Here is a 17,085-nt window from a genome sequence, read left to right on the forward strand (position 1 = left end):
CTCATGGTCACTTGAGCCAAGGTTGTCCCCTACAACCATTTCCTCAACGAGGTCCTCACTACTCACCAGCACCAAATCTAAAATTGCATCCCCCCTCGTCGGTTCAGTTACTACTTGATGAAGGAATTCATCTGCTAGCACGTCTAGGAACATCTGAGCCCTATTATTGTTACTAGCATTTGTTCCCCAATCTATATCTGGGAAGTTAAAGTCCCCCATGATTACACAGTTCTTATTAGTTTTTACTTCCCTAAAAACATTAAATAGTTCTCTGTCCGCATCCAGGCTAGATCCCGGCGGTCTATAGCACACCCCAAGCACTATCTCAGGGGAGGCTCTAGTAGTTCTTTTACCCAGTGTAATTATTGCCCAGACAGACTCCGTCTTATCCATTCCATCACTTATTATTTCTTTACATTTTACCTCATTATTGACATACAATGCCACTCCCCCACCTTTACCTTTTTTCCGGTCATTCCTAAACAGCACATACCCTTCCATACCTGTACTCCAGTCATGACTACCGTTCCACCACGTTTCGGTTATTCCTACGATATCAGGTTTCATTTTTTGGACCAGGAGCTCCAATTCCTCCATTTTGTTACCTAGGCTTCTCGCATTGGTGTATAAACATCTTACTGTATGCTGTCTATCCTTTCTCCCATTAGTTATGCAATTTGGTACGGACCCCGTACTGTCCATCCGCCCCCTCCTTCTTATGTCCAATCCCCTACCCCTACCTATATCCGTGCTTATCTCTTCACCCTCCTTTTCAGTGTTGGAATCTGGCGTGGAGATCAACTGGACATCTCCCAACCGTCTCCCCCAAATTCCTAGTTTAAAGCCCTTTTGATGAGATGAGCCAGCCTCCCTCCCAGAAGTCTATTTCCTTCCCTACTCAGGTGAAGTCCATCCCGTGAGAACAGCTGTCTGTCCCCGAAAGCCTCCCAGTGGCCATACATCCCAAAGCCCTCCTTATAGCACCACGCCCTTAGCCAGCTATTTATCCTCACAATTCTGTCAGCCCTTTGTTGTCCTTCTCTAGGAACAGGCAGAATCCCACTGAAGATAATCTGAGCCTCGACTTCCTTAAGCGTCTTCCCCAGTCTGGCATAATCCCCCTTGATTCTCTCTAGCGAGAACCTAGCCGTGTCATTCGTTCCTACGTGAAGGATGATCAAGGGGTTCTTACCTGCTCCTTTTAGGATCCTTTTCAACCGCAGGTCCACATCCCGTATCTTAGCGCCCGGCAGACAGCACACCCTTCTGTTCTCTGGGTCCACCCTGGTCACAGGCCTGTCTAACCTCCTCAGTAAGGAGTCTCCAATGACATAAACCTGCCTTTGCCTGGTGACAGTGCGATCTACTAATCTATCCCCTGTTCCCTGTAGTCGTAGTAACTTAGTAACTTCCATCTCCTCACCCTTTTCCATCCCAACCCAATGGCTATTACTCCACTGATATTTAACAAACCAGTTTTTCCAATTTGCCTTGTTGTGCAAAGTGTTTTGGCTCATGTTGGTTTGTTTTATTTGGTAGTGTCTATCATAATGCAGAAGTCAAGCAATAGATAGATTTCCCTCCCTCCCCACCCCTCAACTGTGAAATATAACAGAACAACTTACTGCACTAGGGTCAATGTTAGATGGATATTGAATGATTTACATCATGAATCTCAACCCCACACATAGCAAAATTCAGTTTATCCACCAGAAAGCAATGTCTCCCCATCCGAATACAATGTGTGCTTTGGCTTCTCATCTTACACGCAATGCTTAATTCAGAAAGACTCATTGCTTTTATACTTTTTGCTGTTTTCCCTGTAGCTGGAAAATACATATAGCAGATACCAAACACACAACACCACCAATGTAATCTACTGTTCATCAGTCAGTATAAAATTTGAGATGAGTAAAGTATAATCCATATTTTGATAAAGGGGTGTGGCTGATACTGCATTCCTTGGCATCACTATGAGCATGTGGGTTGCACAAGCATTCAGGTTGCAGGATCAGATCTTACGAGAGAGACAGGAGTACACATAAGTAGGGGGTTTTTCTCCCCAGAATACCGAAGTATTGCCTAAATATTGGAGAGAGTCCTGTGAAGGACTTCACTAGGGTACAGCACAGCTTTAGTTGTGTGAATGAATGCTGTAGATGTGTATTTTCAGAAATACAGACAAGTGAACGGGGAGCATGGTTAAATCAGGAGGCTAAGAGTCAAGAGTGTGGAATTTTATTCCCAGCTTTGCCACTTATTCACCAGTGATCTCGTTCAAGTCCTGCCCATCTTTATCTCCCTCTGTAGGAGGAGTATTATGTTGTCTTATCCAGATGTTGAGAATGTTTGCAAAGCACTTTGAGCTCCTTTCATAGATGCTGTTGAAGTGTAACATATTATCTATTTTCCTGAATTTATTTTATATTGAAAGCTCTAGGGTGGAGAATGCTCCTTATTATATGTTTGTAAAGAACACTGTACGTTTTCAGTCCCGCATTTGTTATTTTAATAACCTGAACTAGTATCTCTGAAATGATTATGTTTTCTTACTGCAAGGTGACTAAGATTTCAATATTGGGAAAATGGGAAATGTGTAAAAGCTTCTTGGTAAAAATCAGGTGAAACAGTAGACTGATTAATTAAAGTAGACCTATTGTTAATGAGGTGGCTCATTTCTTAGTTCATATTAGTTAAAATCCTAAAAAGAGTATGCAGTAATCCTAAATCATCAGGGCAGAAAAGAGGAATAATTAGACTATCCTTTTTTGGTAATGTGAAGTAGAAGCTAAGCCCTGAGTTGGAAGCTGAAACCAAGTTCATTTATGTGTAAATATGTGGATAGCATCAGATTGCTACCCTACTGTCCCAGGCTTTTCTTTTATGAATCAGCTGGAAGGTATTTAAATAGAAGTTATGCTCTGTGTGTTACAAGACTGCACAGAGTAATTGGGAAAAGGTGTTGTAGAAAACTAACCAACTAAGCAGATAAAAAAAAAGTTGGAAATATACTAAGTGCTTCGTTTTCTTTTTTAGAAAGACTAACAAAAGGTGCATTATTCCCAACAATGTGCATTGAGCAAAACAAAAACCGTAACAACCTGCAATTTAAAAAACCCAAATCTTAAAAAGCCACCTGACCAATTAAAAACACTTTTTTATATATTTAATACCATTATAAATGCTGGAGGCAAAGCGGGGTTTCGGGTGGAGGCTGACAGCTCGCGACCCCCCCCCTGTAATAACCTCGTGAGCCCCGAGGGGTCCTGACCCCCAGTTTGAGAACCCCTGACTTAGTCCTACTTCTTGTTCAGCCAATCACTAAGACAAACAAGTTTGTTTATATTTACAAGAGATAATGCTGCCCACTTCTTATTTACAGTGTCCCCAGAAAGTGACAACGGGCGGTCGCATGGCGCTTTTGTAGCCGGTGTTGCAAGATATTTACGTGCCAGATGCGCTAAACATTCGTGTGCCCCTTCATGTTTCAGCCACCATTCCAGAGGACATGCTTCCATGCTGAAGATTAGTTAAAAAAAATGGTGTGTTAATTAAATTTGTGACTGAACTCCTTGGGGGAGAATGGTATGTCTCCTGCTCTGTTTTACGCACATTCTGCCATACATTTCATGTTACAGTAACTCCTCACTTAAAGTTGTCCTGGTTAACGTTGTTACGTTGCTGATCAATTAGGGAACATGCTTGTTTAAAGTTGCGCAATGCTCCCTTATAATGTTGTTTGGCAGCCGCCTGCTTTGTCCACTGCTTGCAGGAAAAGCAGCCCATTCCAGCTAGCTGGTGGGGGCTTGGAACCAGGGTGGACCGGCAGCCCCCCCATCAGCTCCCTGTTCCCCTAAGTTCCCTGTGCGGCAGCCGCCCAGCAGGCTATTAATTGCCGGCAGTTCAACTGTGCCTCCCCCGACTGCCATTTGCTGCTCCTGCCCTCTGCCTTGGAGCTGCTCCCCGGAGCCTTCTGCTTGCTGTGCACGGGGGGTGGAGGGGAGAGAGAGAGAAGAGGGGGGCTAATGTCAGGGTGTTCCCCTCCCTCTTGCTCCCCGCTTACCCCATCTTCCATAGAGCAGGGGGGACACACGACAGGGCTTAGGACGGAGGGAGCTTCCTGGCAGCAGCTGCCGTCTCAGCTTGCTGATCTACTTAAAAAGGCAGTGTACTTTGAGTGGGTTCAGTGTACTTAAAGGAGGAATGCGCATCTCTCTCACACACGGTGTGTGTGTCTCTGTCTGCCATGCTGTCTCCCCTCCCTCCATTCGTGCTGCCTTGTATAGTGTGAGGCTACATTAACAACGAGTTAACCCTTGAAGGCTCGGCCAATTGCTAGTTCATCATTTAGCAGTAAGGTATTCCCTGGGAAATATCCCACCCTCTGACTTCACCACCTCAACCAAGCTTCACAATCATCATCGCTGTGTACCAGTATTAAATTGTTTGTTTAAAACTTATACTGTGTGTGTATATGTGAATGAATATATATATATATTAATATTAATTAATTATAGTCTTGTCTGGTGAAAAAAAGTTTCCCTGGAACCTAACTCCCCCTCCCCCCATTTACATTAATTCTTATGGGGAAATTGGATTCGCTTAACATCGTTTCGCTTAAAGATGCATTTTTCAGGAACATAATTACAACGTTAAGCAAGGAGTTACTGTATAGCAGTCTCAGATGATGAACCAGTATGTTGTTCATTTTAAGAACACTTTCACTGCAGATTTGACAAAACGCAAAGAAGGTACCAATGTGAGATTTCTAAAAATAGCTACAGCACTTGGCCCAAGGTTTAAGAATCTGAAGTATCTTCCAAAATCTGAGAGGGATGAGGCATGGAGCATGCTTTCAGATGTCTTTAAAGAGCAACGCTTCAGCACAGAAACTACAGAACCCGAACCACCAAAAAAGAAAATCAGCCTTCTGCTGGTGGCATCTGACTCAGATGACGAAAGTGAACATGCATCAGTTCGCACTGCTTTGGATTGTTCTCAAGCAGAACCCATGATCAGCATGGTCGCATGTGCCCTGGAATGGTGGTTGAAGCCTGAAGGGACATAGGAATCTTTAGCACATCTGGCATGTAAATATCTTGCAATGCCGGCTACAACAGAGCCATGCGACCGCCTGTTCTTATTTACAGTGTCCCCAGAAAGTGAGGAGTGGACTTGTAGGCTCTAAAGTTTTACATTGTTTTGTTTTTGAATGCAGTTATTTTTTATATTTGTAAGTTCAACTTCCATGATAAAGAGATTGCATTACAGTACTTGTATGAGGCGAATTGAAAAATTCTTTTGTTTTTTTACAGTGCAAATATTTGTAATAAAAATATAGAGTGAGCACGGTATACTTTGTATTCTGTTGTAATTGAAATCAATACATTTTCAAATGTAGAAAACATCCAAAAATATTTAAACAGCACAATTATCACATGATTAATTTTTTTAATTGCGTGATTAATCACGATTAATTTTTTTTAAATCGCTTGATAGCCCAAATTTCTGACCTAAAATACATTAGATTGAAATGCAGGAGACCTTTGAACCAAGACAGATTTTTGGTAGCTACACATAACCTGTTTACATCCCCGCTTCATATAACACCTATCAGAAGCTACACTCCTGGTATATATGACTGGGCAAACTTTTCTGAATGTTAATTCTGGCCTCCCCATCCCCTGAAGAATCTTCTTGCTGTATTTTACCTGAATATTTAGCCCATCACATAGTTTTAGTGTTTGTGTATTTCTTTAGTAATTGCAGTTTATCAGGGGTTAGGTTGTTAGCATACCTCATTACAGAATAACGAACAACTGAGGCAACAGTTTACTACATGTTTCAAGGATGTTACTAAATGCCCACACAGAATACCAGATTGAGAGATTAAAAATATTGTAAGAAGTAATGCTTTAAGTTGTTAGTCTGGTTGTGTGTGTTGTATAAAATGATAATAAAACTGTAGATTGTTTCCTTTATGTAACTAAGAAAATACATCAGTATAACTTCTGGATAAGTTTAGAAGGGATACACGTAGGTATATAGAAAAACAAACATAAGAATGTGAATCTAAATATTCATTGAGGCAAGAGAACACTCGTGTTAAAAGTCTGCAGCTTTGGCAGTTCAGCTTGTCTGCATCGTCCTCCCATCTGAGACAAGACCAGCGGGCATGACCACAGCCTATGTTGGGCCAAGGTCTGCAGGCATACACACAAGACACCCTATGATTCTCTGGACCAAAGCAGAGACCCCCCCTGTAGTAAGTCAAATTCTTAATAAAAACACATGGTAAAAAGGAATATGACAGTTGAAAATTGTTTATATACTGGGCAGCGTACCGATAATGTAAATCTTGTTTGTGAGGTTTATATTATTTAGTTGTATGTGTGTGTGTTTTCTCTTATGACTAGATAAGTAATAGCTCCTTGTTCATTATTCTGATTTCCTCCAGTCCTCCTGCCTCTAAAAAAAGTGGAATTCTAGTTTCTGTCAAATTAAAATGGGGCATATGAAAATGAATATTCTTCTGCTTGTTCTTTAGCTACTATATTTTTAATTAACATACTCCACTGATAGTTGATGCATCTATATTATAATGTAGACATATATTTTAAATACATTTTTAATAAGAATATTAAAGAAAAGGCATTTCACACAAACTTCAGGAAATATGGCAACCTTATCAACCTGCACTTGAGAGGAGAACAGATGAACATACAGTTCAAATAAGAAGTATAATGAAAGGGACAATACAACTTTAAAAAAATTGCTGTGGATGGGAAAAGATAACAGTTGACCTATGGACGTTAAAGAAAATATCCAGAAGAACCTATCTGTATGTGTTTGAAGATTATACAGCTTGTTATACAGCTTTTAATGTAGTATTGATTCACAATTTTCTGCTGCAGGAGATGAGTATGATGTATGTGCCATTTGTCTGGATGAATATGAGGATGGAGACAAGCTCAGAATCCTTCCTTGCTCTCATGGTAAGCAGCTGCATATTGGTTTTTAATACTTTAATTATAACAGTTATTTAAAGAAAATATTTGTGTCCAAAACAGCAATGAATTTATTTACTGATTGATTTATAAAAGGTAGCCTCTCTAATATGGCCCAGAGTCTATATACAAAATGGGATTAAAAACAGACAATTTTGGCTTCTAAACAGCAACAAGAGAAGGATAACACAGCTAATCACCCAACCAATGAGTCCACCTTCCTTCAGTCAGATGCCCAAGAGAAAATATGGGCCTGACATTGGTGCCCTGAAGCAGGGCCGGATCTACCATTTTTGCCGCCCCAAGCAACAACAAAAAAAGCCGCCCAGACTGTGCCACCCCAAGAATGGAAGGAATGCCGCCCCTTAGCATGTGCCGCCCCAGGCACATGCTTCCTCCGCTGGTGCCTGGAGCCGGCCCTGCCCTGAAGATCAGACTGTGTGTGTCAGTTCAGTGGAGAAGTGCACTCCAGAGTCAGACTCTACATACAGTATATGTTTCAATCAGTTCCCAGACATTTAAATCTAAGGACTGTTTGCTCAGCTGATCTCTACTGCCACAGCAACCTAGAGAGAGAGAGTCTGTTGAGTAGCCTGGAAATAAACCCATTTGGACCTGGAAGCTAGTGCTCTGCTAGGAGAGCTGTAAGATGTAATAGATTCCCTGTGACTAATTCTGCCTAGCAGGGAGCCAGCCATGTTGTGCATCAGCTGCTGGTCTTGATTAGTCTTCCTCAAATGTTGCCACATTGCAGTAAGTGGATCCAGATCCAATAGAAAAGATTGCAAAGTCTAACCAGACACAGGTAAAAATTGGTATTCTTGGCTATCCACACCAGCTAGAAATCCAGGAGCAATCAGGGGCCCAGGACCTCCCCCAAATTGTTAACATCTTGGACAATGGTTGGACAAACCCCCTAACAAAAGGGTCAGGAGCCATCCCTACCATACCCTTATGATCCTTCCTTCAGTCCACTAGTCACATTGCCTCCATCTTGTCTGGACTGAGCCTTAGCCAGTTTGCTCTCAATGTCACACCCTCACCAGGCACTGCAAAAGAGTATCATCAGGTCAGATGAAAATGAGACATCTGATGACAGTGCAACCAAAACCATCTCACATAGTGGCTTCACATACCCGTTCTGCTCAGTGAGAGACTAAATAGGGTTTTGTAGAATTCCATACAAAAGAACCTTGAGGGCAGACAGACAAATGCCTGGGACTTCTCAGAAAGAAAGAACAGAAATATGGCATCTACCCTAGCTAAGGGCCACAAAGTTAACCAAATCTCACAGTCAAAGGCTACTGACAGATCTAAAGGAATCATCATGAACACTTGTCCTAGGAAAACATGTTAATTACTACATGTTAAACATGACTTTATACATAGTATTGAAAGTGATACACCATGTTTAAAAACATATTAGTTGGTCATGGTTAACTGTAGGGTTCCTGACCAGCTAACACACCTGTCCTGCTAGGTTGTGTTGATCATCATGTTAGTTAAGACATTTTCATAAGATGCATTTTCTCAGCTTAGATAAGGCCATTGAGATCAGTACAGTTGCTGTGCCAAATCCAGCCCTAATACCAGACTAAGAGATCAAGGAGATTGGAAGACTCCAGTAGACACCAGTGAAAATTGCCTTGCCACAACCTTCTCAGGAAAAAAAGATTTCCAGCATCAGAAACTTCTTCAGCAAGGGTCTAATGATTGTTCACTTGATGGAAGCTGATACTTTCCCTGCCCTTAGAGTCCAAAAATGGTTATTATTTATATTACAATAGTGTTCAGAGGCTCTTGTTAGGATCAGGACCCACTGTGCTAGGTGTTGTCCAAAGGTAAACGTGACCAATATCCCAACTGGTTTACAGTAACCAACGTTCTCTGAAGAGGTTCACTCACCACAAGTGGCGCCACCTTGTGGTTCATCTGGGGATTAGCTCTCAAGCAGTCAGATGTCCCCTCCTTTGCTTGCTCACCCTGTGGTCTCTATCTGGACTCAAAAACAACAAGGAGTCTGGTGGCACCTTAAAGACTAACAGATTTATTTGGGCATAAGCTTTCGTGGGTAAAAACCTCACTTCTTCGGATGCATACAGTCCAAGGCAGGATCCCAGGGCCTACTCTCCCCCTATATCACCTCCACCTTGTACCGTGCCGTGCCTCGCCTCACCTCACCTCGCGGGAGGGACTGCAGAGCTCCTCCCAACAGCCCCTTCTTGCCTTTATATAAGCTCAGCCTGCCCCAGCCAGCTGGCCTTCATCATCAGTTAACCTTTATTAGTCCCTGCCTCTCCTCCAGGTGCAGCCTATAAAGTTAATTGGCCCATTTTTCCCCAATCGGGCATTGTGTGTGGTTGACACCCAAACACAAGGTCTTTTAAAATCAGCATTATTTAACATAAAACTGTAACACAAAATTATAACATAACAAGAGTAACCTCAGACTGTCATGTTTACCTAGCAAATGACATACCTGTTTTGTTTCCTGACAGCCTATCATTGCAAGTGTGTGGACCCATGGCTGACTAAAACCAAGAAAACATGCCCTGTGTGTAAGCAGAAAGTGGTCCCTTCTCAAGGGGATTCAGACTCTGAAACAGACAGCAGTCAAGAAGAGAATGAAGTCTCTGAAAACACCCCTTTGCTTAGACCATTAGCTTCAGCTAGCACTCAGTCATTTGGGGCTTTGTCAGAGTCTCATTCCCATCAAAACATGACTGAATCTTCAGAATATGAGGAAGACGACAATGAGGATATTGATAGTAGTGATGCAGAGGATGGAATGAATGAAGAGAGTGTAGTGGTTCAGCTACAGCCCAATGATGAAAGGGAGTACAGAGCGGCAAATACTGTTTGAGCTTCAAGGCTGCTAGTGATCAATCTCGTAAGAACAAAACTGTTCATAAAGCTATACTTTACATACACTTATATAGGGAATACATTCTATTTGGTGGTCTCTTTGGTTACTTCAATAGATGCAGCTCTTCATGTAGTGTTCTATGTTTTAGTCATATTACAGACAGATTTTTTGGTTCAGTTATTCATTCACATATTTATCTTTTCAAAATGAACAGTTTAACTGGACTTCACAATACTAATGAATAGTGCTGGGAGTCTCCATCAGTAGGGATATCACAGTAAACCAGAGACTCTACTTTAAATGTCAGCATCTTGTTGAAATGGGATATAGCCAAGAAAGTAGGGGTTTTTTTCCTGATTACAGCTTGTAGGTAAGATTGGCTTATATTGATAGTAATATTTATTAACCGTATGGTAAGCGCTACCCCTCCAACCCAATCAAAAATGTATATGGTTCCTGTGTCTCTGGGGTTTTCCCAAGGCTGCCACCACTACTGAAAGAAGGAGGTAGAACAGTTTAGTATTCTTTTAGCAAGCAGATCACAAAGCAGGGAAACTGATGCTTTAATCTTGACAGCAGTGATTCTGCTACTTTTCCAAGTAATCCTATTGAGCTTGCATGAGCAGTTTAAGGTTGTGAAGGAAATTTCAGAATCAGTTAGGTTTAAAATAGCTCACACAAAAAGATTCATAATGAACATCTTATTAATCGGCCCCATTTGCTGATAGCAGCTAGACTAATTTTATATGACAATAATGCAGGGGCTGGGAGTGACCAAAACAACAAGGCAAGCAAAGCTGTATATAGAAATACTGAATTGTAGTAACTGTTCTGTTGATCCTCACATCATATACCTCTAAATAAGGAGCATTTTATGCTGCATTAGTCTGCTAAACTATGTACATAGATAAATTGTTTTTTCAAGTATTTGATTTGAAAATGAGTGGTTATAAATATTTAACAGAACTCTGTACTTACTAGTGTATCATGAAAACCTAAATTATATATAATATCATTATAACTATGTATAATCAAAATGCAAAGATTTTTTATATGGCCTTGTATAAGGGGGATTTGAAAGAATGTTAATAAACATGTTTTCCACTTTAAGTATTAGCAGGAATTTATTAAACTGTCACATTGCATACATGCTGCCTTTTTATTTATAATATAATTAAGGCCAAAGACTGATGGTAAGGTTATGTATTTAAAAAGAACCAGGAAATACAAATGTTAAGGTTCCCATAACATTAACTCACTTACGTTGCACCAAAGGTATATCACAGGATACAATAAACAGTATAGTAATCAACATTATGTGCACTGTAAGTGTGATAATGTTTCATGGAGAACTTAAACTTTTGTATCACTCCCTTGTTTAAATTTGTGATCTTAAAGCTGCACCAATGTAGATTTTTTGCATGTAATTTGTGTAATCGTCAGGGGGAAAACATGGAGAAAAGAATGCCTGGTGCCATTAATCACCCCTACTCCCCATGTTGGTGGCCCCTTAAAGCCAGCAGAGTCTATATTTGTGAATTGGTAACCAAATACCCAAAGCCTGGGTTGAAGAGATTCCTGGTGAGGCCCCACTGTTTTCACAGCTCTAATGCACAGTGCAGTCACTCCTTCCTTGCCTACCACCTGGAAAAGGAAGTCATTTCTTTTGGACAGGTTCATTAGTAGTAAGGGAAGACTACTGCACACTACTGGAGGAAGTCAGACTTAACAGGCTGTGGGGGCATGGGAGTTGTTGTAGATGAACAACGATGTCTCTCAGTCCCTCACACCCCCAAGCATCCCTGGTCAGTGCAGGCAGAATGTAAGGCTTATCCTGTATATCATCACCATACTTACACACCCAGATGCAGTTTTTAAGTGTAAATGTTATTTTCACTTTCAAAGTAAGCTGTGCAGTTATTCTTCAGTAAAGTCCAGGCATACACCTAGTTGGAAGACTGAGGTTCAGGAAAAATCTCATTTAAAATGAACTCTGTCTTTTTTTCCATGCACTAAACAAACCCTTGCCTCAAACAGCTGGCATGTAGTAGGCTGCCTGATTGGCTACACCGCCTGATTGGTTGGAAGAGTCACCACACTGGCTACTAAGCTCAGCAGCCGTTCAATTGGCTGCTCAAAGGCACTTAACTACAGTTGTTATAGTGCCTGGTTGTTCCCAGCCCTGCTCCTGCCTTGCGTTACTCCAAGTCCTGAATTTTGGGTTTGACCCTTGACCCTGGCAGCCAACTCCTGTTGTAACCACTGGCCATGACCTACCAGAGTCCCAGTCACCCACCAGCTAGACCAGGCTTATAGAACCTCCAAATGTGGGTAAAGGGATATTTTTGTATGGAAAGTAGTGAAATTTTGGCTTAAACTCATGTAAGGACCCATGTTAACTCCAGTGTAAATATACCCATTCACTGATAGATCCTCCTCCCTTCAAAAGTAAGAGCGAGTGTCTTCAAAGTTTTGATACACAATATATGTGAAGCTAAACAATTCTACCACTCTGTTTATGCTACCATGTACAGCTGGCTCCCATCTTTGATGACCATTTGTTAAAATTATGCCTATCAAATCCAAATCCAGTGCCAGTTGCCCTCAAAAAATAGAAGTTAATGGTTTAAGATATAGCTGTATTTTGACTGCTTGTTTAAAAAAGCATGTCGGCCTTCATGAAGTCATACGTCATTCTTGAAGTTAATGTGGTAAAGTAAGTGTAAAGTTCATACATTTGAAAGCATTTGCAGCTGTTTCAGCACAAGATAGTGTAGGCATACTCTGCAACTATCGCAAGATTAATAGGACTATTTGTGTAGCCCAAGTATAAACAGCTCTTTACAAAAGAAGGTTCCAAGCCTAGCGAGGGGTGCATTACGGTGGCTCCTGAAATGGGAGAAAGCAAAAGGACAGGAAGGAATAGGTCCCATGAAATTTCCTGCCCCCCCAGGACTTACAGGGTAAGCTTGAGGTCTCTTAGGATGTGGCATGTAATTTGGAGCCATAAGATCTTGCAGGAACAAGCGCAAGATTTGGAGCCATATGCTCAGAGCCACTTCCCGTTTGCCAGTTTCCAGCAGTCAATCCGCCCTCCCTCTGCCCGCCTGGATGGGGCTGCAGCAGGGCAGCCTCTGTGGGGTCTGGCACTTCCTCCTCCAATTGCAGGTGGGCCACCAGCTGTGTGAGATGGCAGGACCATGCCCTGCTGGCTTTACCTTAAAGTGATTAACTTTTGTGGTTACCCATGTGGAGCTGTTCAGGGGGCAGGTCCTGGGCCATGGTAAGGGCTGCCTCCTCTCCCCCATGGGCCCTGTGGGGCTAGGGCAGTGGGGGCTAGGCATTACTAGGGAGGATAGGGATGAGCCCCATGGCCTGGGCAGAGCCCTGGTGGGGTATTCTGGCTGCCTCGGACTGTGGGCCATGCCCATGAGTGGCTGTTTGCTGCCCTGCGGGACTTGAATTGGTGGCTTCAGCAGCTGTTGGATGTGCGCTTGGCTGGCTTCACTCCAGCTGGACACTGCCCCAGGAGTGAGCCCAGTTTGCCCTCCTGGCTGCAGGGTGGAATTCACCTGGTGATTCTGCCTTTTTGTTCTAATCTAGTTGGTTCTTACCCTGGGCCCATCACTGCTCCAGCGGGACAGTGGTGGCTGGATTGATCATCCTGATCTGGGACTAACATGCCCTGCCTTGGTCCTTGCTCCTGGTACAGAGCCCCTTTCTATGTGACCATTCCCCATCCTCTATGTCTCCCCTTAATCTCTTGTGGGGCCTTAGCCATACTTGCAGTGTAAATCTAACTAACATAGAAACTGGCACTGTTGAAAACCTCCAATCACTAGCAATAGCTGGAATGTCCAGGGTTGGTGCTGCTGGTGACTTGGTCCTTCTGAGCTGTGGCCAGCAAGACTGATATAATCAGACACTTAGGGAGGACTGTCCATTTCCACTCGAAATATAGACTTGAAGTCCTTTCCTACAGCAGTTTAATGGGATAAAGGTCTGCTTTAAACTGATGCACTTTAGTTAGAGGTTTACACACTTACGTAGTTACATTAGGGCAAACGTCCTTAAGGTAGTTAGGTCCTTAGACTGCGGAGCATAGTGTGTTCATAACTGGCCACTTGTTCTCGTGAACTTGGGTGTTAGTTCCCATAACTCCCACAGTCCCTACAACACTTACAGCATCGAGGTTATAAAAGCTGCTCCTCTGCCCTGCCCCCACCCTCCCACAAACAAACAACAATAACAAAAAAGTGAGCCTGTTTCCTCTTTATCTCTGCTCTTCCCGGAGGAGGAGAGGAGTCTTTGTCCATGAGAATGCATCCTTTTAAATTCTAATTTATAAGCTGCAGGAAGACAATCCTCTGCCATTGGAAGGCAAATGACTACTCCCACCACCCCTTGCTGAGCTCTCACCCCTCCTAATGGAAGCCAAGACAATGGTGTAGGAATAGATCATCTGGTGAAAGATCTAGAAAAGCCCTGTGACCCATGCATTGAGCAAACACTGGATGAGATGTGGAAAGGGTTATGTGAGGCTGTGCAGAACTGATCTGGTTGTTAGCTTAATTTAGTGGGTGAAATGTCTCAGCAGAGATATTCCCATACTTTCCCCTCCAGTGTACCCTTGCTTACAGAGTTAAAGCAACTCTGCTTGTCAAGTAAGGTGCCACCTCTTTGCTAGACTCTCTGCCATGATGGGGATACGGATAAACAGGGTAGCCCCAATGTTCTGTCCCTCTGTGCCATGTCCCCAAAGCAGGATTCAGCCTTCAGTTTTGCATGGTGGCAGTCTGGTTTGTTAAATGGGAGAATCCAATGGCAGCTCTGCTGACCCCCATGGCCTAACTGGAGCTATAAGAAAAGGCCATAGTGTAGGTGGGAGCTTAATCCCCCTGCCCAGCCAATGCCTGGATTTAAAAATTGTATTAAAGCTAACGTTAAAAAAAATTATATAATACATAGGTTGAGAAAAGAGTGTCTGTACATCTGGGTATAGTGCTTAGATTATCCACAAATACAAAGTTTGTTTTGAAAGTCATTAGATACATATAGTACATACTCAGCAATAACCCAAATGTAGGTGAATGAATTTAAGAATACAGTTTAGATATTTAGCATCTGTGCATTCGGGTACATTACTCATGAAAAAAGTTAAACAGAGAGTTGGTGGCGGAAAGCAAAATATATCAATGAGTGAAGATTGTCTCTCTAATTGAGAATTTAGGATAGGTTGTCCATTTAGAGAAAAAAACAGTCCATCTGGAACATATTTGAGTTACTTTCCTGACTGCGCTTATTACACTGCCTTATAGTATGTCCAGCTCTGTGCTTGTATACCAGTCCTGCTCAAGCACATCAGTCAGTGACAGTGCAGGATTCTTCCAGTCAGATGGGTGTTTCATGGACCCACAGACTGACTACAGTGTGAATGCACCAGTCACATGCCGGAGGACCCAAACACTCATTCACAGATTCCTGAATGGGGAAATGGCTCAACAGCGGAATTTCTTCCATGTCTCTCCCTGTGTGCCCTCAAGTGGGCATGGGGAGTGCAGATCAGGTGCTGAGCTGAGCAGAGCCACACCTGGGGTAGAGTCCTTCTTGCCCCAAATTGCCTGTGCTTGTGCAAGGTACATTGTGCTCTGAACAGAGATTTGTCTGTCTCTGTCCTCCCTGACAGGAAATGGAATGCACGTAACTCCACTCGTTAGAATGATTTAAGGCAGGGGTCTCAAACACGCGGCCCGTGGGCTGTGGCCCGCAGAGCTCTTCCCTGCGGCCCGCCAAGCTCCCCGTGCCCCCCCCCCCCGAGTTATTTTATGTGGCAGCTAAGCTCCCTGCTCGCTGCTCCCCAATGTTCGAGGCCGGGTCTCTCCCCCGGCCCCGCCTGCTACCCCCACGCGTCTCCCCTGAGTGTCCCCCGGGCTCACTTACTGCCCCAGAGCCTGCAGCTCATGCTGACTCCACTCTGCTCTGCCGGCTTCCGGCATCACCTGCTGCCACAGGGTCCTAGTGCCCCCCTACACTATGCCCAGGGCAGGCTGCCCTTCCCCTTTCCTTCTGCCCTAGTTCTGAGCCTCTCCAATGCCCTAAACCCCTCATCTCCAGCCCCACAGCCCTCACCCCTGCACCCCTCCTATCCCCAAACTCCATCCCAGAGCCTGCACCCCCCACCCCTGCCCCAGCCCGGAGCCTGCACCCAGCACCCAAACTCCATCCCAGAGCCTGCACCACAGACCCCCTCCCCCACCCAAACTCCCTCCCAGAGCCTTAGGCTAGGTCTACACTGGAGCGGGGGTCCGACCTAAGATACGCAACTTCAGCTACGTGAATACCGTAGCTGAAGTTGCGTATTTTAGGTCGGCTTACCTAGCGGTGAGGACGCGGGAAAGTCGACCGCTGCCGCGCTGCCGCCGCCTCCGCTGCCGCCTCCTGCCGAGGTGGATTTCCGGAGTCGACGGCAGAGCGATCAGGGATCGATTTTACCACGTCTTCACTAGACGCGGTAAGTCGATCCCCGATAGACCGATTGCTACCCGCCGGATCGGCGGGTAGTGAAGACAAAGCCTTAGGCAGGTGGGGGTGGAGTTTGGGGGGGGGGGCAGGTTCTGGGCACCACCAAAATTTCTACAAACCTGCCACCCCTGGAAGAGGCGGAGCAGGGGTGGAGTGGTGGTGCAGCCCAGTGCAGTGGAGGGGCTTTAACAGAAGTAAATCTAACTAAGTGCATGTTTTGTCCTTTGAGTGAGGTGGATTACTGTTGGTGGCACTTAGCACTTTCCAGGAGGGAGGGGGGAGGAGCAGGGAGCCGTGCGCTCAGGGGAGGAGGTGGAGAAGAGACGGGGCAGGGGCGGGGCCTCATGGAAGAGGTAGAGTGGGGGCGGGGCCGGGGGCAGCGAGGGGGGGTGTCAGTGATGCAGCTCTCGGGCCAATGCACTAGTCCTCATGTGGCCCTCGTGGTCATTTGAGTTTGAGACCCCTGATTTAAGGGAAGGACACCAGGACTTATTCTGTCTCATGTCTCACCCACTGCCCTGTAGAAGAGAGAGATTTCCATTCCTAGCCTGGGGCACAGCAGCTCTTCACAGGAAGGGGAAGGAGTGACTTCACCTGCATGGAATCCTTAATGTGAGGAAGGCCCTCTCTTCTGTCTAGAGATAATTAACACTACCAAACAGAAATCTGCATGCAGTATTCATTTCACAG

General features: G+C 44.1%; 1 protein-coding gene across 1 annotated transcript in view; it reads left to right on the top strand.

Moving 5' to 3' along the window:
* RNF13 (ring finger protein 13) overlaps positions 1-11,017 on the top strand; it is a 116,559-nt gene extending 105,542 nt beyond the window's left edge. The window contains exons 9-10 of the mRNA XM_065410332.1: positions 6,915-6,995; positions 9,506-11,017. Of these exons, the coding sequence (XP_065266404.1) occupies positions 6,915-6,995; positions 9,506-9,870 (446 nt within the window). The 3' untranslated portion in view covers positions 9,871-11,017. The remainder of the gene's footprint in view (positions 1-6,914; positions 6,996-9,505) is intronic.
* The last annotated feature ends 6,068 nt before the right edge of the window (positions 11,018-17,085 follow it).

The sequence above is a fragment of the Emys orbicularis genome, chromosome 9 (genome assembly GCF_028017835.1).
Source record: "Emys orbicularis isolate rEmyOrb1 chromosome 9, rEmyOrb1.hap1, whole genome shotgun sequence".
NCBI classification, from domain to species: domain Eukaryota; kingdom Metazoa; phylum Chordata; order Testudines; family Emydidae; genus Emys; species Emys orbicularis.